General features: G+C 40.7%; 1 protein-coding gene across 1 annotated transcript in view; it reads left to right on the top strand.

Moving 5' to 3' along the window:
- The window catches only part of LOC124128722, a 44,725-nt gene extending 20,431 nt beyond the window's left edge, over positions 1 to 24,294 (top strand). The window contains exons 2-7 of the mRNA XM_048398925.1: positions 18,283 to 18,456; positions 18,728 to 18,918; positions 19,895 to 20,525; positions 21,761 to 21,942; positions 22,479 to 22,699; positions 23,891 to 24,294. Of these exons, the coding sequence (XP_048254882.1) occupies positions 18,766 to 18,918; positions 19,895 to 20,525; positions 21,761 to 21,942; positions 22,479 to 22,699; positions 23,891 to 24,107 (1,404 nt within the window). The 5' untranslated portion in view covers positions 18,283 to 18,456; positions 18,728 to 18,765 and the 3' untranslated portion in view covers positions 24,108 to 24,294. The remainder of the gene's footprint in view (positions 1 to 18,282; positions 18,457 to 18,727; positions 18,919 to 19,894; positions 20,526 to 21,760; positions 21,943 to 22,478; positions 22,700 to 23,890) is intronic.
- The last annotated feature ends 3,552 nt before the right edge of the window (positions 24,295 to 27,846 follow it).

The raw sequence follows: 27,846 nt of genomic DNA, 5'->3' as shown, positions 1-27,846 counted from the left end.
GGGCGTCAATGCGACAATACGACAACGGGACAATGTCCCTTCCAAGATTCCATAGTGATCCGTGCAAATAAGTTATGAAATAGAAGTCTAACATGCCAATTAAAAGATAAAGTGTAAAAATGCGCTGATGAGTTCATCTGCATGCCGAGTCTATACGCTGTGATTAACAATAATGCTCTGAGTCAATACATTTTGTCAAATGTATGACATGTATTATCTGTAGGAACATATTGTTTATACTCGTCCATGTTTTTGACGGACAATATAATTTACATGCTCGGTAATAGTGAGGACGGGCATCATTGTGTGTTTCCGTGCTTTGTTCAGGTGAACAATTGACTTATCCTTGCATGTGTTTGTGATGGGTGCCACCTGTGTGGCAGAATACGCTCACATTTTCGCGAACACCCGTTGGATTGCCTGAACCACATCAGTCTGATACACCGTGATATAACTGAAATACTGTTCAAAGTGGTGTTTAATGCGATCACCGTAGTGTGTTTATGCAACTGTCCAAATTTTGTGTAGTGATGTTATGTAATATGTAAAATAAAGCATATTCAATTAGAATATACTTGCGTCAGTGTATTTTATTAAAGCCCCAAACCGTATTTGTTAAACACATGTAATAACTTACAGATCATATACACGCATGGTGCCTTGACTTACTATTAGTTTTAATAGGTCATTCCGGAATAAAATAGTTCTCCCAAAAGCGAGGAACATTTGTTTTAGTTTGTATACAAGAAATATACATGTATTCAAAACAATATCCCATTACATGAGAAGGTCTGTTAAGAACTACCTCAGTAAGTCAATCACAATGACAGAGCGTCGTAATACATTTACATCAAGTACAAGACGTCAAAATGGCCGACACGATAAACATGACGGGATATATTTCCGAAGTTGTTAATTAACCTGTGGCGATTTCAAGCCTTTGTCATCACTGATCAATTGGCCGATCATTGAAAGGTGATTGTAAAGATGTGTCAAATAGATACAAAGGTAAATTCATAGATTGCTGTAGATTGTCACTACGATAGTTTGGATTTTTGTTTGTTTTTTTCTCTAGGATGGGTTGTAGCGAGGGTATCCTTGAACGGGCATGCAACCAAACTCTCTGACTTATCCCAGTGTATGCTAAGACGCTACGATACTCGTGGATGTTGGAGTAAAAGTACGGATGCTGATGATGGGATGTCACCGCTCAGTAACACGCCATCGCCCTATTATCTACGCTTTGAAAGAAGGCTCACTTCGTTTGAGGCGTGGTCGACGCAAATGTATCAGACTTTTGAAGAGATGGCCCATGCGGGCTTTGTCTACACTCAGGGTGCCGATGGCGTGTACTGTTTCCAATGTGGCGTGCGGGTGAGACGATGGGCGTCCCACGACGATCCTTGGGTGGAACACCACAAGTGGTCCCCACACTGTGACTACCTCAAACTAACCGGTCTGGTGAAACACAAGAAGAAGCTACAGCTACACTATCTCTGCGAGGAGAATGTGAATCAGAGGAACACGAATGGCGTAGCATGGCCGGCTGCCTAAGAGGGCGTTTACCGTTTCCTGTGTTCCTGTTCAAGTTCCCGTTCAAGTTCCTGTTACCAACAAGTTTGTTTTCTTTGTTGGACCCACAAGTGGTGCCAGGTAGGGCACCCAGATGACATACCCAGATGGCATACCCAGATGGTATACCAAGATGGCAGTAAGTACCGCTTCGACGATCCTTGTCTTGTAATAAGATTGGACATGATGTTTCTTCTTTGACAGCAGCAGAAAAGTTTTTCTTCCCCAAAACGGCCCTTTTCAGGGCCACCCATCTCACCCAAAAGACAGCTTTCATCCTTTGCTTTGCCAACCCAAACAACAACAATCCAAAACAAAGAATGTTTGTAGTCACTCACACACGCACGCACGCACGCACGCACACACACACACACACACACACACACACACACACACACACACACACACACACACACACACGTACACACGTGACACCACGTTTAGCATAAAGACACGCGTGAAACACCACGTGTGCCTGGCAACATGACGTACATCACGTATGCATGGAATAACAATCCTATGGATCAACGTAAACGTCTGTTTGAAGACTCACACATGACATCACGATTTGCATGGGAGGTGACACAACGTACATCACGTAGACATTCCTACATCACGTTCATGTCTACCCATGACGGTCCACCTTTAGCATTCAGACGACCGTCTACCTAAAAATACTACACAAGAAAAAAAACCGGATCGAAATCTGACCAATCAGAACCCTGGGTTGTCGACCAGTCAGAGCCCAGCATGGTCCGAGCACAACCTCTGATTGATCGAAACGAGGTTGTGCTTTCTCTCCTATGGTAAAATCCATTTCCTATGGAAAAGAAACATCGGGGGCAGGTCATTTTTGGAAAACCGAGGTGCAGACCAGGCACCAGAACGAACCAATCGGAGCCGCTGCGTGACGAACCAACCAGGAAGCAGGGAGTCAGTGCCTCTCCTATAAAACAAGAGAACTACCATTCGAGTGGATTAGTGTCACTTGTGAAAAAAAAGAAAACCATCAGCAACAGCAGCTGCATGCAAAATAACATAGAAAACTGGGACTTTGAGTTGACTCCAGTGGCACACCCTTTGCCACCGTGCAAAGGGTGTCGCTCGGAGTTGGAGAAGAAAGAAACAGTACCAGCATTGCAATCGCTACCTCCATGGCAATGCGACAGGTGCAAAGGGTGCCTGCCAGTATATGCCCTTGGCACAAGGGCACGGGATGGCACATTCCAGTGCATCTATTGCAACACTGTCCTAAAGGACACCTACGTGCGGCGACTATGTCACACAAGTAAGTGTCCTGTGAGACGGAAGATAACAGCCCACCCGTGCCTTTGCACCACTGAGTGTATGTGGGTGAAGAAGTGATCGACTTCTTCCCCAAAACGGCCCTTTTCAGGGCCACCAATCTCTCCCGAAAGAACGCCTTCATCCTTTGCTTTGACGACCCTCAAACCTAAACAAAGAACCCTCTACCTCCTCCTCCCTCCTCCTCCCTTCCTCCTCCTCCCTCCCTCCTCCCTCCACCACCACCACGTCTATGTTTAGAAAAAAAGAACAACAAAAATAGGTTTTATACGCGCTTCTTTCAATGTCGATCTTGTTCACCTTTTACGAGCGCTTCTCTGGGGTTTTTTCCCTCCTCCCCGGAAACGGATGTGACGCCACTTGGAGGTGCGCATGCCACCGGAAACGGATGTGCCGCCATCTTGGATGCGCGCGCCACCGGGAACGGATGTGCCGCCATCTTGGATGCGCACGCAGGACCCACAATGCCCTGCGCACACCAAACCGGAAGTGACGTCATCAGAGGTCACGTGATCCCACAGACCAATCAGAAGCCAGGAGCGGTCCCAAAGCGCTGCTGACAACTACTCCCAGCGTCACGGCTTTTGAGCTGAGACAAAGAGAGACCCAACCATCATAAAGTAATTAGGGTCCAATAAAACCATGATCACTGAAATTCGTTCTACAGACGTTTAATGTCAAATTATAAAAAAAGCATTTGAATAGCAATAACATTTACCAGGATCATGTATTCTCTTAACACCATCGCAAAACATCATGTAGAAGCCGAAACAGAGTTCATGCTATCCAACAATATCACATCTAAAAATGTGACATCAGCAAGTACATATAATAACATGTGTATTGACAATTTTCGTCAGGATAACAAACATTCCTCTCCTTGCTACCACCTCCAAGTTCAGCTTAACATGGGTCCTCCTTTGGCCATAAGTTTGTTCCCCTGTAATGAGTGTGCCACGCGTTGCACACGAGTGACGAACGGGGTGCACACCCGTGTTTAACGCGTTGCACACGGGTGTCACACGCGTGGCGGACGGGTTCCACACGAGTGTCCATCGGGGTGCATACGGGTTGCATAACGCGTTGCCCATGCGTGTAAGGGGAATGAACTTCTAAACAGTGGTGTATATTGACTGTTTCACTAAAACAATGTATATATTGACTTAAATTTTCAGTCAATATTCATGTTACCTGAAAAATGAGACTGACTTAGACAGACGAATGAGACTGAAATGATTTAGACTTCTTAATTTAATCTCCTCGTTATAATTTGGATATATTTTGATATAACAAAGATCAAAGTAACGTATGTAAGTTAATAAACATGTTTCCACAATGAATTGAAAGAATACTAGAGACCCTTTTTATGTTACTTATCTCCATTAACATAACATGCAGTTCAGTAACACATAATGACTGCTAACAATTCGTGCATGTGTAATCTAATACCAGTACACATGCACAAGTATACCAAGATAGCAAATAAAATAATAAAAGTCATTGTGCAATGCAGGTATCTGTTGGTGTAAAGAGAAAAAAGAATAATGTGGGAATTTGAAACATCAGTTTAAATTAGGAAACATATAAAGCAAGGCTTAATGAAATTAAGAATGTGCTTTATCTGTATTACAATAATCTGATGATTGTCAAGACAAACTAGATGTAGACACTACAATGTTATTGTTTTTTAATTAATATGTGTTTTTCAATTCAGTAGACATGAATGTAAAATTGGTACATGAGGTATATAAGTGTAGCAATTCATAGAATCTTAAAACATGATCAGAAAGGGTTATGTACATATATTGGATTGACTGAGAAATTATATTAAGTAGGCTGATAATTCTTTCCATTTTCTGTCGAATCTATTAATACTACTATTTTTCATTGCGATAATTTTTTCGATTTTACAATATCTTTCAATATGTTTATGAAAAAAAGGAAAGCATAATGGAGTTTTCTAAATGCTTGACTGGTGAATGTATTTTTTTGCAAGAAGAATGGTTGAAAAGATAGTTGTTTTAGGTGTTGCAAAATAACTTATCCAGAATGGTAATATGAATATTATATGCAAGTTAAGGTACATTTCAATTTCTATCAAAGCATCCTTTACAAAAATGCATTCTACATACACATGGTATAAATGTTCAGATTCAGAGACACAAAAAGAGCATATATCATCATCCATTAACTTCATTTTCTATCATTCCATTTTGGTGTATAGAGCTATATTTATGAATCTGTACTGGAAATCTATAAGTTTAACATCATTGGTACACATTCTACAATTAGAGAAAACGTTATTCCATAAAATGCTTGTTTAAGTTCATTTTCCCATTTAACACACATCAGAGGAAAGTTAGTTATAGCTATGAGTTTATCATAACATATTCTGTTCTTATCAACACGTCTCTCAAAATGTTGTTTATGTATAAATTAGCTGTGATACAAAATCTGCCATTTATTGCTTTCTTCAATGATGTAGGGATATTTAGCATTACTCTGTTGTAGTCAAGTAAAGTATTTTGTAATTCTTCAAATGTTAAAAATCTGTTGTTGCTACATAAATCTTTTAAACTATGAATGCCCTTATTAAACCAATGTTTTAGAATGAACTTATTTTTAAATTGGTGATTGAACCATATTGGCTCTGATAAAATTTCTTCCAAACTTTGTTTAAGTAAGGAAAAGAATTTATGGATGAACAACTTCTTAATTACAATTAAGAACGACGTTTCGGTGTAGGTTCTAACACCGTTATCAAGCAAGTGAACCATCAACCTACTCAACAACTTTGAGAACAAGTACATCCACTCTTCCAACCACTTTACGTTCTTGATGCGACGCAGAGACAACAAACTCGTGACTAGAGGCCTACAGCTAAGAAGCCCTGTCAACTCAACAGCAGCACGCACCCTCCTCCAGAACACCTACTTGATAACAGTGTTAGAACCTGCACCGAAAAGAATGTTTAAAATTCAACTGGAAACCCACCCAGGCCAGGGCTTTTGTTATTCTTAAATGATTTAACGACTTTTGCAAGTTCACACATTTCAATAGGTTTTTCAAGGCTATCCGCAAGTGAGCTACTAAGTACAGAAATATCAACATCATCTAATACTTGTCTGATTTCCAAAGTATGTTCCCTATCAGAACTTCCAGATGAGCATAGGTGATTGTAAAATACTTTCTGTTCAGACAGTATTTCGCCACCTTCAGTGATGACTTCACCATAAGCATTTATAAAATTATTAACAGTCTTATTTGTGTGAGTTCTGTTTTCCATGTGACAAGAATACTTAGACAGTTTGTCCCCTTCTTCATCTCACTGAATCCTACTTCTTATTTGCCTTCTCCTCTCTTCATCTTCCTTTAATTGTCCTAATTCTTTCCTATACTTTGACAGATCAGAGAAGCTTCTCTCACTTACTGATTGAAAGTCATTTCTTATCGTTTCTTCTAATTATAAAATGTTTGTTTTTTTCAATTTCTGTATTTTTTCTTTTTTAATTTGTTTTTCGGAAAAGATGAGAATGAAATGGATGTTCCCCTTATTTTCATAAGAAGGGTTTCCAAAAATAGAGAATCACTGACGGACAGTTTAAATTCAGAGTTATTACTATATCTGAGACTATTTTCATCAAGTGCTAAATCTGCATATTCCCTTTTTGTTTCAACAAAGTTAATTTATACAAGATCCACATAATCTTTGTTATACAATAAAGAGAATTGGATTTCCAATAGCCGCCACCCCTTTCTTTGGGTGAAGAATCTGACCAAGTCACAGTAATAGCAGAGTGGTCAGATTTATAGCCAGGTAAGATTGAGGTAATTAATGTCAAATTAGCAATATCATCTGACACAGGAAAGTAATCAAGTCTAACCTGTTGCCTTGAATTCTTTTTCCACCAAGTAAATTTCCTTACATCTTCATTTCGATCTCTCCAGATATCAACAAAATCAAGATTTTCTAAAATTATATTTCTTGCTCTTGGATTGCTTCCAAACTTTCTAAGAATTGTATCCATATTTAATACACCAAAGAATGTTGCCGTCTTCTCAAATCGTTTTTGGTTGCGGCCCTCTTCGATTTTACTTCTGATGGATCTTTCTCATAAATTGTACTTTAAGAACAATATCTTGTAAGGTTCTACAGAGTTTGATGCCAAATATTTCACATTGGTTGTTCTTGGCTAAAAGTAACTTGGTAAGGCGGCCATATTGGATTAAAGATTTTCAGAGTACAGTTTGCACAAACACAAACACACACATTAAGTGCTTTTGTTTTCTGTATAAACAAATGATAGACCATCCAAACGGGCCTCCATATCAACCTCGATAATCCATTACGTAAACGTCTTACTTGGAGTCCGAGATCACTGATTGCAGCCTTATTTCCCAAAACCTCAAAAAGAAAATGAAGCACAGCAAGAATTGACCAAGAATGTTGAAGCTCTGATTCATAAAACACTTGATTCAAAAGATGTACAAGTCAAGAAGTGCAATAGGAAGCCTCACTATAAAGGAGACAACCCTGGACATATCATGTGTGAATTAGAAAATGAAGAGCAAAACATCACAGTGCTGAAAAACAAACATAAACTAAAAAACACAGCGAATATGAAGAAGGTCTACATTGACATTGAAGAATTTAAAATGGAAGGAAATATGAGATTGATGCTGTAAACTTTGGACAAGGAAAACAATTTAAAACTAACCAGAAATGGACAGCTGAGACCAGCAAATGAGACAACACAAGTAAAGCACAGATAGGGCCTTCGGCTTGGTATATGGAACTGTAGAGGTTTCACGAAAAATGACAAAAATATAGACAATTTTAATTTTAGATGTGATGTTGTTGATATTTTAGACTGTGATGTTTTGGGATTGTGTGAGACATTTTTACATAAAGAAGATACCATAAATATTGAAAATTACAAATGGTTTGGTCAAAACAGGTCAAATCAGCACAAAAAGTCCAAAAGAGGATCTGGAGGGATTGGATTCTTAGTTAAAAACTACCTAGCCCCATATGTTGACAAGTTAGATGATTTTAATTATGAAGGACTACTATGGTTAATAGTAAACTGAAAACAGACAGATGATATTTATCTATGTGTGTGCTATTTACCTAAAGTGGAAACAGTAGAATGATTGACAGTGAACTTTTCTTCTCTGAACTTTAGAAGCAATTCTACACTTATCAAAATAAGGGCTTAATATATCTCTGTGGAGACTTTAATGCACGATGTGGGCATCTTCAAGATATCATTGAGGGTGTTGATGAAGTGAAGCTAAGGCAGGTGGTAGACAGTGTTGTCAACAACAATGGTGAATCTTTCATAGACTTCCTGTCTGCAAGTGGGCTATGCATGTTAAATGGACGGATAGGTAAACATGGTTATACATATGTGAGTAATCTGGGCACGTCTGTGATTGACTACATTGTGACACCATATGAACAACTCCCGTTTGTGAGTGATTTCCTTGTACACAGGATGACTGAGTTGATCAATGTGAACAATCTGAAAGTACCAAGCAGCACGCCTGACCACTCAGTGGTAACATGTGTAATTGATGTGAACTTGCAACTAGAACATGAAAGTACCACCACAAAATCAAATCTTCACTCAACCCAACATCTATTAAACAGTACAAAATATGATGTGTCAAATATCCCATCCCGGTTATTAGCTTGCAATGATAATGTAACACTGCTGCAGAATTGGATACGAAATATAGAAGATAACATGTTACAACAGACTGATTTAGATGGAATGTATGACAGTTTTGTTGAGCTAGTGAAAGAAGAAATGAAGAACTCTCTACACCACAAGCATGTCACCCAAAATTGAAACAGAAGAAATAATAAGTCCAGAAGAAAGCCCTACTGGTGTGATGATTTGCAACATAAATGGGACTTAGTCTGTAAGAATGAAGTAAAAGTAAACACAGTTCAAAACAAGAAAGAAGAAAACTAAGGGAACAATTCTGTAATTCAAGGAAACAGTTTGATAGATTGCATAGAAGACACAAGAGAATGCATCAAAAGACAAAGCAAGATAGATTCACTGAATCATTATCAAATCCATCAATATTCTGGAAAGACATAGTAAAAATCGGAATACAAAATGAACGGAAGCCTATCATCCCAAATGAGGTAATACTTGACAACAAGGACATCAGCACAGACCATGCGGAGATAATGAAGAAATGAAAGAATGACTTCAGTGATCTGTAAAATCCTTGTATAAATACTAGCAAGCAGTGTGAACTCAGTGTGACAAATGACAGTAATATCAGTGACAATGTAGTCAATTGTGATGTTTTGAATCAACCAATTAGCAGGTTTGAAGTCAGTACTGCTGTAATCTCAATGAAATCAAATAAAGCTTCTGGTATGGACTGCATTCCAGCTGAGGTGATAAAGAATCAGCCATCTATAGACATTTTAACCCTTTTTGACAATGTGATCTTTAAATCAGGTCTGGTCCCCAATATTTGGAAGAAGGGAGTCATTAATCCAATCCCCAAATCTGGGGCAGGTGACCCAAGATTACCAACTAATTATAGAGGCATCACTCTTCTATGTGTGACTTATAAAGCATATGCCAAAGTCCTCAACAACAGAATCAGCACCTGGCTGGAGACTAATTATCTGCTTACACCTTACCAAAATGGTTTCCGCAAGGGTAGATCATGTCAGGATCACCTAGAAACTCTCACTAAAATAATATACAATAGGAAGATGTCAAAACTATCTACTTATGTATGTTTTGTTGACATGCGTAAAGCCTTTGATTCTATACAGAGAAATATGTTGTGGCATAAACTACAACATCAATTTGGAGTTCAAGGATATATTTTGAGATCTATTCAATCTCTCTACCAGGATGTGCAATGTTCTGTCAAGATGAATACTGACAAAACTGACTGGTTTGATGTTACTGTTGGGGTCAAGCAAGGCTGTTGCTTGTCATCCACACTATTTTCTATGTATATAAATGATCTAGTAGATGCTTTAAGTGAACTTCAGTGTGGAATAAACATTGACTCTTTCAACATTTCATTCCTAATGTATGCGGATGATATTGTCCTCATCGCACCTAATGAAGATAACTTACAAAAGCTACGCGATTGTTTACATCAGTGGTCTACCAAATGGAAGCTAGCAGTGAATAGAGACAAAACAAACATCATGCACTGTAGAACAGCATCAACGCCTAGATGTGATATTCAGTTCAAATGTGGAAATGTCAATATCGATTATTGTACAGAATATAAATATCTAGGAATGTGGATCAACGAACATTGTGACTATAGGAAAACAGTTAAAGAAATATGCAAAGCGGCAAACAGAGCACTTGGAGTTATTTTCAGTAAGTTCAACCATTTGGGAGGTTTAAGCCATGCAGTGTACACAAAATTATTTGATAGTTATGTGCAACCAGTTCTTAACTATAGTGCAAGTGTGTGGGGCATAAATATGTACAGAGAAATAAGTTATATTCAGAATAAAGCCTCCAGATTCTTCTTGGGAGTGAGAAAGAATGCCTCTAATGTTGCCGTCAGAGGAGAGATGGGGTGGAGAAGCCAAGATACTAAAATAGGGTGTGTGAATTTGTGAAAAAAATAGATATTCATGGAAATATGGACGTTTTAGATTTTTGTGTCAAGACTAAACGTGCCTCATTTCTCAAAACATGCCTTGAAGTGTTAGATACAAGAGACTTACAAAAGTGGTTCTCGGATATATTTAATGACAAAAGTAATTGCAATGGAAATAAATTACGAACATTCCAGCTGATGTGATAAAGAATCAGCCATCTATAGACATTTTAACCCGTTTTTACAATGTGATCTTTAAATCAGGTCTGGTCCCCAATATTTGGAAGAAGGGAGTCATTAATCCAATCCCCAAATCTGGGGCAGGTGACCCAAGATTACCAACTAATTATAGAGGCATCACTCTTCTATGTGTGACTTATAAAGCATATGCCAAAGTCCTCAACAACAGAATCAGCACCTGGCTGGAGACTAATTATCTGCTTACACCTTACCAAAATGGTTTCCGCAAGGGTCGATCATGTCAGGATCACCTAGAAACTCTCACTAAAATAATATACAATAGGAAGATGTCAAAACTATCTACTTATGTATGTTTTGTTGACATGCGTAAAGCCTTTGATTCTATACAGAGAAATATGTTGTGGCATAAACTACAACATCAATTTGGAGTTCAAGCATATATTTTGAGATCTATTCAATCTCTCTACCAGGATGTGCAATGTTCTGTCAAGATGAATACTGACAAAACTGACTGGTTTGATGTTACTGTTGGGGTCAAGCAAGGCTGTTGCTTGTCATCCACACTATTTTCTATGTATATAAATGATCTAGTAGATGCTTTAAGTGAACTTCAGTGTGGAATAAACATTGACTCTTTCAACATTTCATTCCTAATGTATGCGGATGATATTGTCCTCATCGCACCTAATGAAGATAACTTACAAAAGCTACGCGATTGTTTACATCAGTGGTCTACCAAATGGAAGCTAGCAGTGAATAGAGTCAAAACAAACATCATGCACTGTAGAACAGCATCAACGCCTAGATGTGATATTCAGTTCAAATGTGGAAATGTCAATATCGATTATTGTACAGAATATAAATATCTAGGAATGTGGATCAACGAACATTGTGACTATAGGAAAACCGTTAAAGAAATATGCAAAGCGGCAAACAGAGCACTTGGAGTTATTTTCAGTAAGTTCAACCATTTGGGAGGTTTAAGCCATGCAGTGTACACAAAATTATTTGATAGTTATGTGCAACCAGTTCTTAACTATAGTGCAAGTGTGTGGGGCATAAATATGTACAGAGAAATAAGTTATATTCAGAATAAAGCCTCCAGATTCTTCTTGGGAGTGAGAAAGAATGCCTCTAATGTTGCCGTCAGAGGAGAGATGGGGTGGAGAAGCCAAGATACTAAAATAGGGTGTGTGAATTTGTGAAAAAAATAGATATTCATGGAAATATGGACGTTTTAGATTTTTGTGTCAAGACTAAACGTGCCTCATTTCTCAAAACATGCCTTGAAGTGTTAGATACAAGAGACTTACAAAAGTGGTTCTCGGATATATTTAATGACAAAAGTAATTGCAATGGAAATAAATTACGAACATATAGGAAATATAAAGAAACTATCCAAACTTCTCACTATCTGAAAATGTCTCTACCCAGACAACAAAGAAGTATATTAGCCTCATTACATTGTGGAAACCTTCCTCTGGCTATAGAAAGTGGCAGGTATACCAAGCCTTTGACTCCTTTGGTAAATAGACTTTGTCAACTATGTCAGGAACAGTTAATCGAAGATGAAGTACACTTTGTTGTGGTGTGCAAATTCTACAATGATTTAAGGAAATGTTTATTTGATACATGCAATAATCAGTTCAGAAGTTTCCGTGAACTGACCACGTTAGATAAATATAAGTGGTTGATGAACACTAAATGTATCCAGTTGAAAATGGCGAGATGTATTCAGAAAATGTATCACAAAAGGCTGCAAGGTGTACAATAACTATTCAATATGAATTTTATGAATATGGGTATATTTGTGAGTGAGGTTGAGCGTGTGTGTGTGTGTGTGTGCGTGCGTGCGTGTATGTCTCGAGTGAGGGGGTGGGGGATATCTGAATGTGTTTGGGTGTCTGTTTAGTATGTGCGGGAGAATATTAGAATGATTGATTGTGTGCGTGCGTGCGTGAGTGCGTATGTATATATGTGTGTATGCATGCATGCATTATGTGATTGTGTTAGTGACTATGTGTATATGTAGATATTAAGAATGTGCATGATTACTTTTTATATCTAATTGTATTTTAATATTTGTAATATCTTAAGGTGTCATTTCGGCCCTCTGAGGCCTGGTGTTTGTATTTTAAGTATGTGCTAAATGTTGTATTACTTTGTAACACATGACACTGTAATAAACTATATTACTATAATTATTATTATTATTTATTATGTTATGCTCCTGTGACTGTATTGCCGTTGTTGAGGGCATCCTTGACAGTGAGGGCATTTATGTTATAATGTAGTTATCAGTTTGAGGCACGTTTTGTTAAATGAATGGGGGAGCGGGCGGCCCAATCCTGATATGTATATATATATGAAGGAGGCACGGGTGACCCAGTCGTATGAGGCGCCGCGATTCGCTGTGCAGAGTTGCGTCCCTTGGGCACGACAAAACCCATGATTGTGGGTTCGAATCCCGACTCGCCCCGATTATGTTTCTAGGTTTGTCAGCACCATACCCGTGCTCCTGGGTTTGACCGAAGTGGTAAACGTCTGAGACCTGCATCACTTCGGGCTTTCCTCCCACATTAAGCTGACACGCCGCGATGTACTGTTAAAAGCGGCGTTAAACCAAACTCACTCACATAAATATGAAATGTTACAAAACTATTATTTTTAGTTCGGGGATTGATTAGTTTTAGATAATAACAAACTTTCGTCACGTTATTGTGTGTTTAAAAGAAAATTAATGTGCAAAACCGGGTTCCAAAATGATAGTTGGCGGACAATATACGATAGCACGTATCCGACAAACGACAATTGTATCTTGTGAAGCCTTCATAAAATATACCCGTCCATTAACATCATTTGAATGAGGCTTTTGCGTTATTAACGGCACGTAAAATATATCGAATTGGTTAGTCACTGTTGTTATAGGACTATATAACAAAGACCACATCGACCTGCACCCATATAGGCGAGTACAAAGCAAACCAGTGGATGTCATGATTCATATGTATCAAAGTTCATACGTTAATCGCGACAATGACACAAACTTACTGTTTGCATATCAAACTCAGTATAAAGCAAGAATTGTTCCTGGTTCAAGGAAGTTATGTTTGTAGATTTCACGACCTATCTTTACAAAAGGCGGCGCGTGTGGCCGAGTCGTCTAAGCCGCCGCAATTGGCTGTGCCCAAAACCTGTAATTGTGGGTTCGATTCTCCGATTCTCCCTGATTATGTTTCTAGGTTAGTCAGCACAATACCCGTGTTCTTAGCTTTCATCAAAGTGGTAAACGAGTAAGACCTTCAAAATTGGGTGTTTTTCTCCCACGTCAAGCCTACATGCAGTGATATAACTGAAATTAGTTTCAAAGTGGGGTTAAACCAATCTCTCACTCATGATCATTTATCTAAAAACATCATATTTATTAAATCCAAAAATCTGTGAATATAGAACAGCATTTGAAATATATAATACCTTCACGACATACATGTATACTAGTATTAACTACTATTGAAAAATGAATGTGAGTTGGTCTGCTGCGATTTCAATGGTTTGAAACATTGCTGAATGGGATTGGTTTGCGGAAATCTTGCGGACATTTCACTGCGTATGAATAGTGTTGTTGGTATGATTTCTTTTTCTCATCCCAAATTTGAAACTAATACCGTGCAATTCTGCTTGTCGAAATGGATATCACAATAATTAGATATTGAGGATGATCAATAATGATCAATACTTAACAAGTTTGAATTATTTGGTTATTCCTCTTTCTGCTAGCCAGGAAGGTTAGTTATCATGGAAGCATATTACCTTATTTATTGTAGCATGGACCGCCTCCGTGGTCTATTGGTAGAGCGTCCGTCCGGAGAGCGGAAGGTCCGGGGTTCGATCCCCGGCCGCGTCATACCAAAAGACGTTTAAAGATGGTACTTGTTGTTACCCTGTCTAGCGCTCGGCATTAGAGGCTAAAACAAAGACTGGTCGGCTCGGAGTCAGTATACTGTGTCTGAGTGGGGTATTCATGTTAAACTGCGGCATGGTATCTCGGTGAGCTAGCACTATAAATCGGCATCAGTCCAGACTAGAACAGTAGCCACACAAACACAGATACACACATGCACGTCGCTATATAAGTGCAATAATCTTGGACGCGACGTTTAACCCCATGTTACCTCACCTAACCTCACCATTGTAGCATGACGTCACAGCATTCCAGAGTGCTCTGAACAGAGCCTCAGCTATCCTACATGTTGAAACAAACACAGAATGTGTCGCTAGACACAGACATCGACATCCAATGTGTAATGTTACCGACTGGTGAAGTCTACAGAACCGGTGAACTGGATAAGCGCTTCCACCTAGAATACGTTCCGGGATTGAGCTTAATAATTGGGAAAATGTTCCACTGACGGTGGGTGCATGTTGGGTGGTCGGGTGAGTTGGGTGGAAGGTGCATGCAAGGTGGTCGGGTGAGAGGGATGGAAGGTGTATGCAAGTTGGTCGGGTGAGTGGGATGGTGGGTGCATGTTGGGTGGTCGGATGAGTGGGATGGAAGGAGCATCCAAAGTGGTCGGGTGAGTGGGATGGAAGGTGTATGCAAGGTGGTCGGGTGAGTGGGATGGTAGGTGCATGTTGGTTGGTCGGACGAGTGGGATGGTGGGTGCATGCAAGGTGGTCGGGTGAGTGAGATGGTGGGTGCATGTTGGGTGGTCGGGTGAGTGGGATGGAAGGAACATGCAAAGTGGTCGGGTGAGTGGGATGGAAGGTGTGCATGTTGGGTGGTCGGGTGAGTGGGATGGAAGGTGTATGCAAGGTGATCGGGTGAGTGGGATGGTGGGTGCATGTTGGGTGGTCGGGTGAGTGGGATGGAAGGAGCATGCAAAGTGGTCGGGTGAGTGGGATGGAAGGTGTGCATGTTGGGTGGTCGGGTGAGTGGGATGGAAGGTGTATGCAAGGTGATCAGGTGAGTGGGATGGAAGGTGTATGCAAGGTGGTCGGGTGAGTGGGATGGTGGGTGTATGTTGGACGGTCGGTGAGTGGGATGGAAGGTGCATGTTGGGTGGTCGGGTGAGTGGGTTGGAAGGTGCATGCTGGGTGGTCGGCTGAGTGGGATAGTGGTTGCATGCAAAGTGGTCGGGTGAGTGGGATGGAAGGTGCATGTTGGGTAGTCGGGTGAGTGGGGTGGAAGGTGTATGCAAGGTGGTCGGGTAAGTGGGATGGGAGGTGCATGTTGCGTGGTCGGGTGAGTCGGAAGGTAGTTGCATGCAAGGTGGTCGGGTGAGTGGGTGCATGTTTTGTAGTCGGGTGAGTGGGGTGGAAGGTGCATGCAAGGTTGTCGGGTAATAGGGATGGAAGGAGCATGCTGGGTAGTCGGGTGAGTGGGATACAAGGTGTATGGAAGGTGGTCGGGTGAGTGGGGTGGAAGGTGTATGCTGGGTGGTCTGGTGAGTGGGGTGGAAGGTGTATGCTGGGTGGTCGTGTGAGTGGGATGGGAGGTGTATGCTGGGTGGTCGGGTGAGTGGGATGGTGGGTACATGCAAGGTGGTCGGATGAGTGGGATTGTGGGTGCATGTTGGGTATTCGGGTGAGTTGGATGGAAGGTGCATGCAAGGTGGTCGGGTGAGTTGGATGGAAGGTGCGTGCAAGGTGGTCAGGTGAGTCGGATGGTGGGTGCATGTTGGGTAGTCGGGTGAGTGGGATGGAAGGTGCATGCAAGGTGGTCAGGTGAGTGGGATTGTGGGTGCATGTTGGGTGGTCGGGTGAGTTGGATGGAAGGTGCATGCAAGGTGGTCGGGTGAGTTGGATGGAAGGTGCATGTTGGGTAGTCGGGTGAGATGGATGGAAGGTGCATGCAAAGTGGTCAGGTGAGTGGGATGGTGGGTGCATGTTGGATAATCGGGTGAGTGGGGTGGAAGGTGTATGCAAGGTGGTCGGGTAAGTGTGATGGAAGGTGAATGCATCGTGGTCGGGTGAGTGAGATTGTTGGTGCATGTTGGGTGAGCAGGATGGGGGGTGCATGTTGGGTGGTCGGTTGAGTGGGATGGAAGATGTATGCTGGGTGGTCGGGTGAGTGGAATGGAAGGCGCTGGTTATGTGGTCGGTTGAGTGGACTGGTAGGTGTATGCTGGGTGGTCGGGTGAGTGGGATGGTGGGTGCATGTTGGGTGGTCGGTTGAGTGGGATGGAAGGTATATGCAAGGTGGTCGGGTAAGTGGGATGGAAGGTGCATGTTGGGTGGTCGGGTGAGTGAATGCAAGTTGCATGCTTGGTGGTCGAGTGAGTGGGATGGTAGGTGTATGCTGGGTGGTCGGGTGAGTAGGATGGTGGGTGCATGTTTGGTGGTCGGTTGAGTGGGTTTGGAGGTGTATGCTGGGTGGTCGGGTGAGTGAGATGGGAGGTGTATGCTGGGTGGTCGAGTGAGGTGGATGGTAGGTGTATGCAATGTGGTCGAGTGAGTGGGATGGAAGGTGTGCATGTTTGGTGGTCGGGTGATTGGGATGGAAGGTGTATACAATGTGGTCGGGTGAGTGGGATGGAACGTGCATGCGTGGTGGTCGGGTGAACTGGATCGGAGGTGCATGTTGGGTGTTCGGTTGAGTAGGATGGAAGGTGCATGTTGGGTGGTCGGGTGAGTGGGATGGAAAATTTAAGTAAACGTTTTGGATAAATCAGCCAATAAGGGTTTGGTCCATTCTTTTAAAAAACTGACTTTCGCTGGCTATAGATTCTGTCTCTCTTTTCAAGTTGTGAGTCTGAATTTGAACCGCTTTGGGCAATATTACAGCGTTGACACAAAGAAACTGCTGCGGCGGGACTCAAAGTTGTTCTTTCGTTTCAATATGGTTTGGGATGCTGGAGATGTGTGTAGTTCGTCAAATAAATTATTGGATTGTCAATACAAATTTTCCTTGAATACAGAAACATCTTTATTTAAATTTCATTGTAATATCAACTATCACTACACATCAAGCTTCTGGTATAACTTCTTATAGAAAAAGGTAGAGGGCCAAACACAGCTAAACAGTTAAAACTTTTCAAATCTAGGAAACTAAATGTTGAAGAACATTCCATGTCCTTCGCGAATGCCCTTTGTAATGTTTTTAAAGAGAAAGCTATGTTCCTATTATGTATACAGCCTTCCAAAAAATGAAGTCATTTTAAGAGCAAATGACATCAAAAGGCATCTCGGTCATTTACAACTTAGCAAAACATGTTCTTCTATCCTTCACATTAAGTTGGTTGGTTTGCTGTTTAACGCCGCACTCAGCAATATTACAGCTATATGACGGCGGTCTGTAAATAATCGAGTCTAGACCAGACAATCCAGTGATTGATATCATGAGCATCGATCCACGCAATTGAGATCGATGACATGCATCAACGAAGTCAGCGAGCCTGACCACCCGATCCCGTTAGTCGCCATTTACGACAAGCATAGTCGCCTTTTACGGCAAGCATGGGTTGCTGAAGACCTATTCTACCCCGGAATCTTCACGGGTCCCCTCACATTAAGAAATGAAGTATCATTTGATTGATTTATACATATATATTGATATTTTGTGAACTAATTCATTGCTATAATTTTCCCTGCATTCAGCTGGTCTCATCTGTATTACATGAAGTATGAACTACAGACCTCTGACCTCTCACCACGGACTAAACATCATCATCACAACAACAGCCTGACCACCCGATCCCGTTAGTCGCCTCTTACGACAAGCACAGTCGCCTTTCACGGCAAGTACGGGTTGCTGAAGACCCATTCTCAACGGTGAGGGGTCATTTTATATGTACGTTATCTGAACAATTTGCATTTGTAAATATCGGCAGGTTTCCACGCGGTTGAGTGACTGCTATAGTTAATATTGATCAGTGATTTTTACATAGCTTATGCAATATGAGGATATAAAATATGCTTATTTGTGTATCAAGTATTACACTCTTCCACTACTTTCCACGAGCAAAAATGAATCTGAAAAACACCACTCTGACGGAAAACAAAACCCAACAATACATTCTACAATATTCTACATTATTTTCAGTGTTCCAACCTCTGACGACACTCAGTGGCTTCCTGAACATGGCGTACTCAAGAGGGCGAATCATGTCGACTATTGAAAAGATGTCTCACCTTTTCGGTGGGAACCTGAAAAAAAGACATTTGCTCATGATACCGATACTTGTGTTATTCCTGATCTATATCTATCTCTCATGGACCTCCGTAAAACAAGATGTAAGTTTGGAACCTCATGCATCTCTAATGTGTTAAATGAAGAAGATGCATTTATTTTGTTTATATATTAAAAAAACGTCAACGCCAGAGAATAACCAGTCTCGCTTACCCAACGAAACATATTCCATTGGCGTAAAAAGCAAAAGAGCGGTACAAAGTATTTGAATGGATCACTGAAAAACAGTGATGACACCAGGTGTTCGGCAAAAGTTTTAAGCATGGCCTGCCCCACATGTAGCACCAACCACTCACACAATTTGCATGAAGTCGTAAGTGTATGTTGCTCAGCGCAACAGTACTCCTGCCATGCGACGGCGGCGTGTAATTACAGACAAAGCAGACAATCGATGGACCTGAAAAAACAGTGACACCATAGCCAATTTAAAGATATGTTGAAACTATAAAAAATATGTATATTTTGAATTACGTCTGGTTTGTACAAGTGCAGAGACTTCTAACCTTCATCTGTCCCTGTGCGTTTCGTTCAATTGTCTGTTTTCTATCCTCCCATACCAGTCTGACCTGCCCTGATACAGGGGCAATACTGATCAAAGCGACGTTAACCCAAATGATCACCCACTCACTATATTTGACAAATAAACGATGAGTGGGTCAATTTTATGGTACAATAAAACAGTGAGAATGAACCATGAGTTGCGCAGCCCCGAGTGGTTTATTCTCCCGGCAGTGTCTTTTTGTACGATAAACAACGACCACGAGTCGTTTATTTCTTATATCAACATTTTGTACATTCTTTTTAATGGCAATGTAATGTAAACGCTTTAAAAACATTTACCCGTATTTTGATAATGATGACTTCCTGAATACGATCCCACCTCGCCAATGTCGGATAAGTCCATTTTATAACCAAGGGGTCACATTTGGTATTTCCCGGGTAGTCGATTATCTGTACTTTTCCACCCAATTTCATATCTAGCCCATTTCCATCTTAACATTTGCATTAAACTCTTTCCAGCTTTCAGTTGAAATGCTAAGCAGGAACTGGTCACTTCATGGAAACAAAATCACCTCGTCTGATGAAACAAAAGAAGTCTTGCGCTACTTCAAACAGACTGGGTATTTGCCTAACTTCTTGTTGACAGCTTATGCAAGTGAAAATCGACCCCAGAAGGGTCGTTTAAATATACTTCTGAACACAATGGATGGTTTATATGAATATCTTAAATGTTGTATTTTGACAAGAAACAGAACACTACTAAGGACGTGGGCTATAGAGGTATACAGATATGGCGGCCGTGCTCACTTCCACCCTACAAAGTACAGCTGTTCAATCCCAATTGATACCGACGTTGTCAAAGTCTCTCTGACGATATCCACGTGCAGCCATGACGTCTTTGATTACGTTCCAGTCAAAAAACCAGTTCAACTGCGGAATGGTTTAGCCATATGTGGAAAGACCTTATTTGGGAAGGAACTCAAACCGCGGCGTCTGGTCGAAGGGATAGAGATTCAAAAGCTGCTGGGAGTTGATAAAATTCTAATATTTGATTTGGACAACCCAGACAGTATTCGGATTGTTTTCCAACATTACATAAAACAAGGATTTCTTGAAGTACAGCCTTTTGAGTTGCCAGGGAGAATTAAAGGTATTCCGTTATGCTTTATCGGATTCGTGTAAATGTTGTTGTTGTAATTAATCATAATCATAATTAACCTGTAATAGTATATGCCTGAAATAAATTATGAGCTCAACCCCTTCATTATATTTGATAAATCCCGAAGTTTCGCGTTTATCTAGGAATGACCTACGTATATGGCATATACGTCTAATATACTACTAATACCTTCTGAACAGTTTCAAGAGATGGCATTTGACAATCGATTTCAATATGAGGATGTCACTTTGTAAACAGACAAATATGTTTTGTCAGAAATTTAACAAAGGGTGCAATTTTAAGAAATAACTATTGCATATAAACTGCCTGGGAAAAAGAAAGTATTCACTTGAACATTACATTTGGCCAAACTATTACAAGCGTTATCAAAACGTTACTAGGCTGAAAACAGTCGCCGAAGTTAAGATCCAAAACACAAATATGATACCCGTATGAAATACACTATCGAATGACCAATTCTTGTTTGTTTCAAATAAGCCACCATCAAACGAAGGTATATGCATTCTTTTGCCATTCAGTTTAGAAATATGTAGTAAGGTGTGCTTAACGCGTTTTCCAGGTGACTGTATATAACAGCTAGAAACAGCTACATGCACGACACACAGATCAACCATGTAGTCGCACTGTATGTTTGATTCTTAGATCAAGGACCAGACTTTCAATTCCACCACAATCAAATTACAGGTCGTAGGAGGCGACTTAACTGGATCGGGTGTTCAGACACAACGGCAGATTGCATGTCATCCTACTCCGATGGCGTAAATCATTGCTCATGTTGTCAGTCAACATGCCTGGTATAATATTGTTTCATTGCAGACTTGCCCCGTCCCTGTCCATGAGAATGACTTAGTGGTTAAAGAATAGGATCAAGTACACTTTACAGCTCAATCAAAATAATGCCTTAAAAATTTATGGAAAGCTAAATACCCAGATGGACTGGATGTGCATACTAGGAGATCGAAACTTGAAACTTGTGCCCAACGTCTGGTGACAAGAAATCACTAGGATTTGTCATTCGATACTGAAATATCGCCTGTAGATACAGGTTATATAAAATTATTGGGGTACGTATTTTTGCTTGAGACAGAATATTTATCAGTAAGTGCTTCAAAACTTAGAAAATAGTTCTCTGAAAGGTGGTACGAAACATTTATTGGGGACCCACGCAAATTCTGCAGGACCTCAGTCTTTGGCTTTGATTGCAGGTGCTTCCTTCCGGGATTTGTATAAACACCGCCATGACCACGATGACCAGTTTGAAAATGATGACAACTTCCCCCTGCTTGACTGCAGAGAGAGACTATCCGGTTACAGATGGGTCATGGGTATCGATGTAGATGAGATTGTACTTCCCAGGAAAAACATGTCCTTAAAGGCTTTTATTAAGGTAAGGAAATGTGACTTGCTCAATTTCTATTTCTTGTATTTTGTTCACCGCTAAAGTAACCTACGTTTTCTATTTCATTTTAGGCCAAGTAGGTAATTCTGTCTTCTTTCTCTCACATTTAGCATAAATACTGAAGAACAAATAATTCACAGAAAAGTTTCAAGTCTTTATAATGTAGCACATAATTTGAATAATTATGTTTTTGTACTTATTTGGTTTACCGATGTTTTGCTATTATCATAGGGTTGGTAATCGAAAACAAATAGATAGATAAATACATTGTAAAAAACGTGTTACTATTTCGACGCGAAATAGTATTTCAGTCAGGAGAAATTAAATAAGAAAATTATAATAAAACAATGAGATTGAGAAATTAAAGGATTACATACCATCTTATATTGGTCTGTATTTTTATCAGATGCAAATACTGAAACAATATTCTGCATTTGTGAAAGTCCCTGAAACAATTAATACAAATCTGCTGCTTGCAAGTTGTATCGTTATCAGATACATATGAAGTGTATATTGTTTTACAGGATCTTGTTGCTAAGCACACTCTTGCTGCTGGCTTTCACTTCTACATGATGTTCCACTACACCAGCTTCGGTAAAACCAGGAACCATTCTTCTGGCATCGAACACTTCGAATATTCCAGATCTACTCCACCACAATGGAAGGCTTACAAATACATCTACATTCCTCATAGAGTGGATTCGCCAATCACTCACCTCGTGGACCCAAGACGCCCTTTCACAGTGTAAGTTGTGATACAGTTTCATATTTGATATTACATGATAATTGTATCACTTAACATCTCACCTGGTAGGGATTAAGCTGGATATAGATAGATAGTGCTGCGGTCAGCAGTCACCTTAATTGATAAAACACAAACTGTTCATGATAAAAGTTTTATTTAAAGGGACTATCAGTTAAAAGTCAGTGAGGCTTTCATGGAAAAGGTTGTAATGCGTAAGATAGTTTTTGTGTCATTTGTTGGATACTATTATTTAAATACAATTGCGTGTTAATTTCATATGTGGCTATCGTGGGTGGCTTAACGTGAAAGTTGTACAACGTAGCTACCAACGTCATGTCTATATTATAGAAGCCTTTACATAATCGACAACCAGACAAACCGATGGTTTATGTAGTGAGTGAGTTGGGTTTAACGCCGCTTTTAACAGTATTCCAGGTATATCGCGGCGTGTCAGCTTAACGTGGGAGGAAAGCCCGAAGTGTTGCAGGTCTCATACGTTTACCACTTCGGTGAAACCCACGAGCACGGGTATGGTGCTGACAAACCTAGAAAAATAATTGAGGCGAACCTGGGTTCGAACCTACAATCATAGGTTTCTGGCGTGCCCAAGGGACGCAACTCGGAACAGAAAATCGCGGAGCATTAGACGACTGGGCCACCCGTGCCCCCTTCGATGGTTAATAGCATCAGTAAGAAAGCTTGTTTCAAGGGTACAATTATACTCGATGATCAGCCAGGTCAGCCATCTCAACCAGACATTCCCATGCTTGTCTCCCGTTACGCCAAGCATGGGGTCAAGTGAAATGTTCATCTCAAAATCCCAAAAGGCCTCGAACTAGAAAACACATAATTGAATTGTGTCGATCAGAACCTGCATGTTCACAGATGACCTGTCTGTATGTTACCAGCTGTATCTGTACTATATGTATGTATTGCTTTCATTGGTGCACATATACAACTGTCTAATGCCTCTCCGCTGTGCAAAGTAGCATCCCTTAGTCATGCCAGGATCCGATGATAGTAGTTTTGAATACCCGTCTCTGCCATCTTTGAATGTCAGCACATGTCCTTGATTTCATCTTGTGTCACTTTCCTCATGCATTAAGCTGGTGACGTCATACATATTTTCTTTTTAAATGGCCTTTATTTTCAACATTCACACACACACTCTTCTGCTATCTATTGTTTCAGGCCGCGAGTTTCTCCAGACGATGGGGTAATTCATCATATCCGTATCTGCGAGCACAGAGAGAATGACTGTTTTCCTCCGGGTTCCGCCAATGACGAGTCACTATTAAGATTCGAAGCTGACCTGCCGTCAAAGGTACAGAAGGTTATGAAACAGATTACCCAATTGAGAAGATCCGGTTTAAAAGGACGAGGGCCTAAATGGACCTTGGTGTCGTGATGATAATGGACCGACAGAGGTGCACAGTTTTTATTGTGTTATGAGAATCCATTATAAACTAAGCGTCAAAAGAATGTATAGGTTGGCAATTTGTAATTTTCCTAAAAACAGCGATAACTAGTGGAAAGTGGGTATTGGGAATATGACTGCGCAGGAACAGGTACCACAAAAAAACCACCTCACCCGAACGCGCTAACTTTGACGGCGCTCGTGCCGTTACAAATAAATGGTGAAACAGGTTTCCCGCCTATGGCATAAACTGCACGTGCATGTTAGCTGTATAAATGCGTTCGTCTGCAGGGTATAACCACACGTGATTAAATGCCACACAAAAGAAATGCCACGACTGTCACAGGAGCAGAGAGAGAGAGAGAGCCTTCGGTATGGCCGAAATGGGGGCAACACAGGTCCAAATTGCCAGAAGGTTTGGTTGTACACCATTGACAGTAGCAAGGCTGATTCATCGGTACACGCAGACAGGGAGGACACCGGACGACCCCGAGTGACAACACCACTGGAAAGCGGTCAGATACGGCTCATTCACCTGCGAAACAGATTCGTAACGGCGACGGCGACGGCAGCAACAGCGTTGGGACATCCAATTAGCCAACGTACAGTACTACGAAGACTTCGTGCCGCTCGAATCCGAGCGTATCGTCCTTTCCGAGGAATGGTACTGACTGCTCAATATCGACGCCTGAGACTGCGATGGGCTAGGCAGGTTCGATGCTGGCAAGTGAGAAATTGGCGTCGAGTGTTGTTTACTGATGAAAGTCGGTTTAACTTGTTTCGAAATGACGGCAGAGAACGAGTTTATCGACCCAGAGGGGAACGTTTGGCTCGCGTGTATACGAGAGGTCCATCCATTCGGCGGGGGAGGTGCTATGGTGTGGGGCGGTATTTGTGGAAATCAGAAGACTGATTTGGTGATTATACAGGGAAACCTGAACGCTGTACAGTACAGAGACCAAGTGTTGCAGCCAGTTGTGCTTCCGTTCTTACAAAACCAACAGCAGGGGACATTGTTTCAAAACGACAATGCCAGGCCCCATACTGCAAGACTGACTCGGAACTTTCTAAACCAGCAGACATTGACGTTTTGCCCTGGCTTGCCCACTCACCCGATATGAATCCTATTGAACATCTCTGGGACCATCTTGACAGACAGATTAGAGCAGGCCCTGAGAGACGAGTGTCAACGGATTCCAGTCCACGTCATCAGAAGATTGACGTCATCGATGAGGCGGCGTATCACAGCATGCATTGAGGCGGCTGGAGGTCATACTCGCTATTGAATGAAACTGTGTCGACAATGAACTTGTAGTGTGTCTGAAAATGTTTTGGTGACATTTCAGACAACTTTTGAAAATGAAATTTCTTACCCCACCATTGTTTACCTTGAGCTTACATTACCTGTGATTGCACAATTTCATTCAAACTGTGGTTGATCAATCATTTGTTACCCCTCCCTAGATTATATTATAATTCACAACAGAACCTCTTCTTGTTATTTTTTATCGATCATGGAACTCGACCTATACTCTCTTTTGCTGCCATGTTTATATAAATATTTACTTTTCATGAAGAATATATTAAATATACTGAGTTTTCATGAAATTTATATTCAAATCTTTTTATATATCATGTTCCTTGTGTAGAGATTGCCAGTGACAAACACTCAGCAATGACACACCTTCACATTGTCTATATGTAAGCCATGGTAAGCTGACAGCCAAGTAAAGGCCGATGGTACGCAATTGTAGCTTGGCTATTTCTCTTCAAACTGGGTGAAGACAAAGTGGTCAGTTCCCAGGTCGGGATTATGGTGTAAACTGACGTGCCATGTGGACGAGATTCCAACCTTTAACTGTGTATGCCATGTCGGCAATGCGTGAACTATGGATAATATTGGATTATGTGAAACATTCAATGGATCTTTTGGGGAAATGAAGGTATATCACAGCATAAAGTAAGACTGTTTTTATTGTGATGAATAAAATTTGCAATTGCTGTTTGTGAATAATATGAAGCTTGATTAGACTGCCAGTATTAAATTGTTTTTAAATTGTGTGGTCTCTCCTTGTTATGTATGGAAACTGTTTATTGGATCCACTCGTAACAATTGGTCCAGAATTGTCTTCGTGGAGTTCATGTACCCTCTAACTTGATAGTGCTATTGTCTGTATGATACGCCTTCCTGTTTTATATAGAAGTCAAGTAATTCCATATACTGCATCCATTCAAACCAAACGATAATCAGATAATAGTTCAGATAATAACCCTTAGAGTCGTTATGTGTCTGTGATTGTTTAGAAATGACACCTGTTTGTTCATGTTCAGTGAGCTTTATGTCGCTTTATCGATATTTAAGAAGTACATGTATCACAAGATGGGGCATTACGGATGAGTTCACACAGGGAAACGTGGGGAATCGAACCCGGGTCGTCGGCGTGACGACCGCTTTATGAATTGGCTAGCGTACATAAAATGTGGCATGACGTCTGCAGCCCGAGTCATGTCCAATGTGAAGAACTCGGTAGGAAAGAATTGTGCATATAACATTTATCTATTATTTGTACATGTCAGATATTTCGAGAACGTGATTACATCTGAATTACAAGTTGACGTTTATGACCTACACCTGATATTGGTCTCGTGTTTATCACCATGGTGTGTTTTCAGAGGAACTATTCTTCAACCTTTGCAAGATGTGGTCATTTTTACCACGCGAACAGTCACGAGCTACGAGAATTTTCGGATTATCTGTTCTGAGTGAATTCGTCTCAAAGCTTAAAGGCGAAACAACCGACGATATTTGGATCAGTCACCCAATGATTCATATCTGTCGAGGTTAGGATCAGTTACATTTTAATACATATCTGTCAAAGCGCGAATGAGTGTGTAGAGATACACGTCATATTGTACAGTTTCTCGTTATTATATAATGGATCGGGTGGTCAGGCTGGGTGACTTGTTTGTGCTTGTCTTAAAAGAAGCAAATATACCTTTTGTCTTAGGATACTATTATTCATATGTAATCGATACAAAGTCATGTCTTGATATACGAGTACTGAATGTATATGATTTCCTAGGTTCCATAACCTATTGCGCCTCGACTGCCATTATATGTATGCAAAAGCAAGGATTAATCGACGAGGACCAGAAATCCAGTGTTAGATTGAATGAGCAACGACTTATTCGGTCGACGCGACTTTATCCAGTCTGCAAATGTCACTCCAAAAGCGTTGTGCCATTAAGATATTCATGAAGAATGTTTTTGTTTTTAATTTCCCTTGTACAAGAGCGCGAAGCAGTTTCCTTGAATATTGTATCCATTTCCACAATGCATTTTGTATCAAAATAGCTTCAACTGATGACATGTAAAGTTGCTTGCAAGGACATGATTTTCAACAGAAGACCCGGGGGCTTAGCTTATTTCAACATAAATAAAAGACATGAAACCATTTTTTATAACCATACTCGTAAGACATCTCTACCAAAGGCATCAACATGAGCACCAATTGTACTCCCCTCCTTGCTGATCGTTTTTAATGCACATGAATCGGTGTTTTTGCTTGTATTGGCAAAATAAACAACACGGGAATTCAGCCAAGCTTCAGATATCACGATGATTTAATATGGTGAAATAGATTGAATGCGAGACGACATACCAGTATGCATTATGGTAGATGGTCATCCCGCGCATACCAAGACTATATTAGGTTCTACTTAATCCCCA

The sequence above is a fragment of the Haliotis rufescens genome, unplaced genomic scaffold (assembly GCF_023055435.1).
Source record: "Haliotis rufescens isolate VD_foot unplaced genomic scaffold, xgHalRufe1.0.p SCAF_19, whole genome shotgun sequence".
Lineage (NCBI taxonomy): Eukaryota > Metazoa > Mollusca > Gastropoda > Lepetellida > Haliotidae > Haliotis > Haliotis rufescens.
Note: the sequence above shows the minus strand (reverse complement) of the source record. Positions and strands in the feature narration are given on the sequence as shown.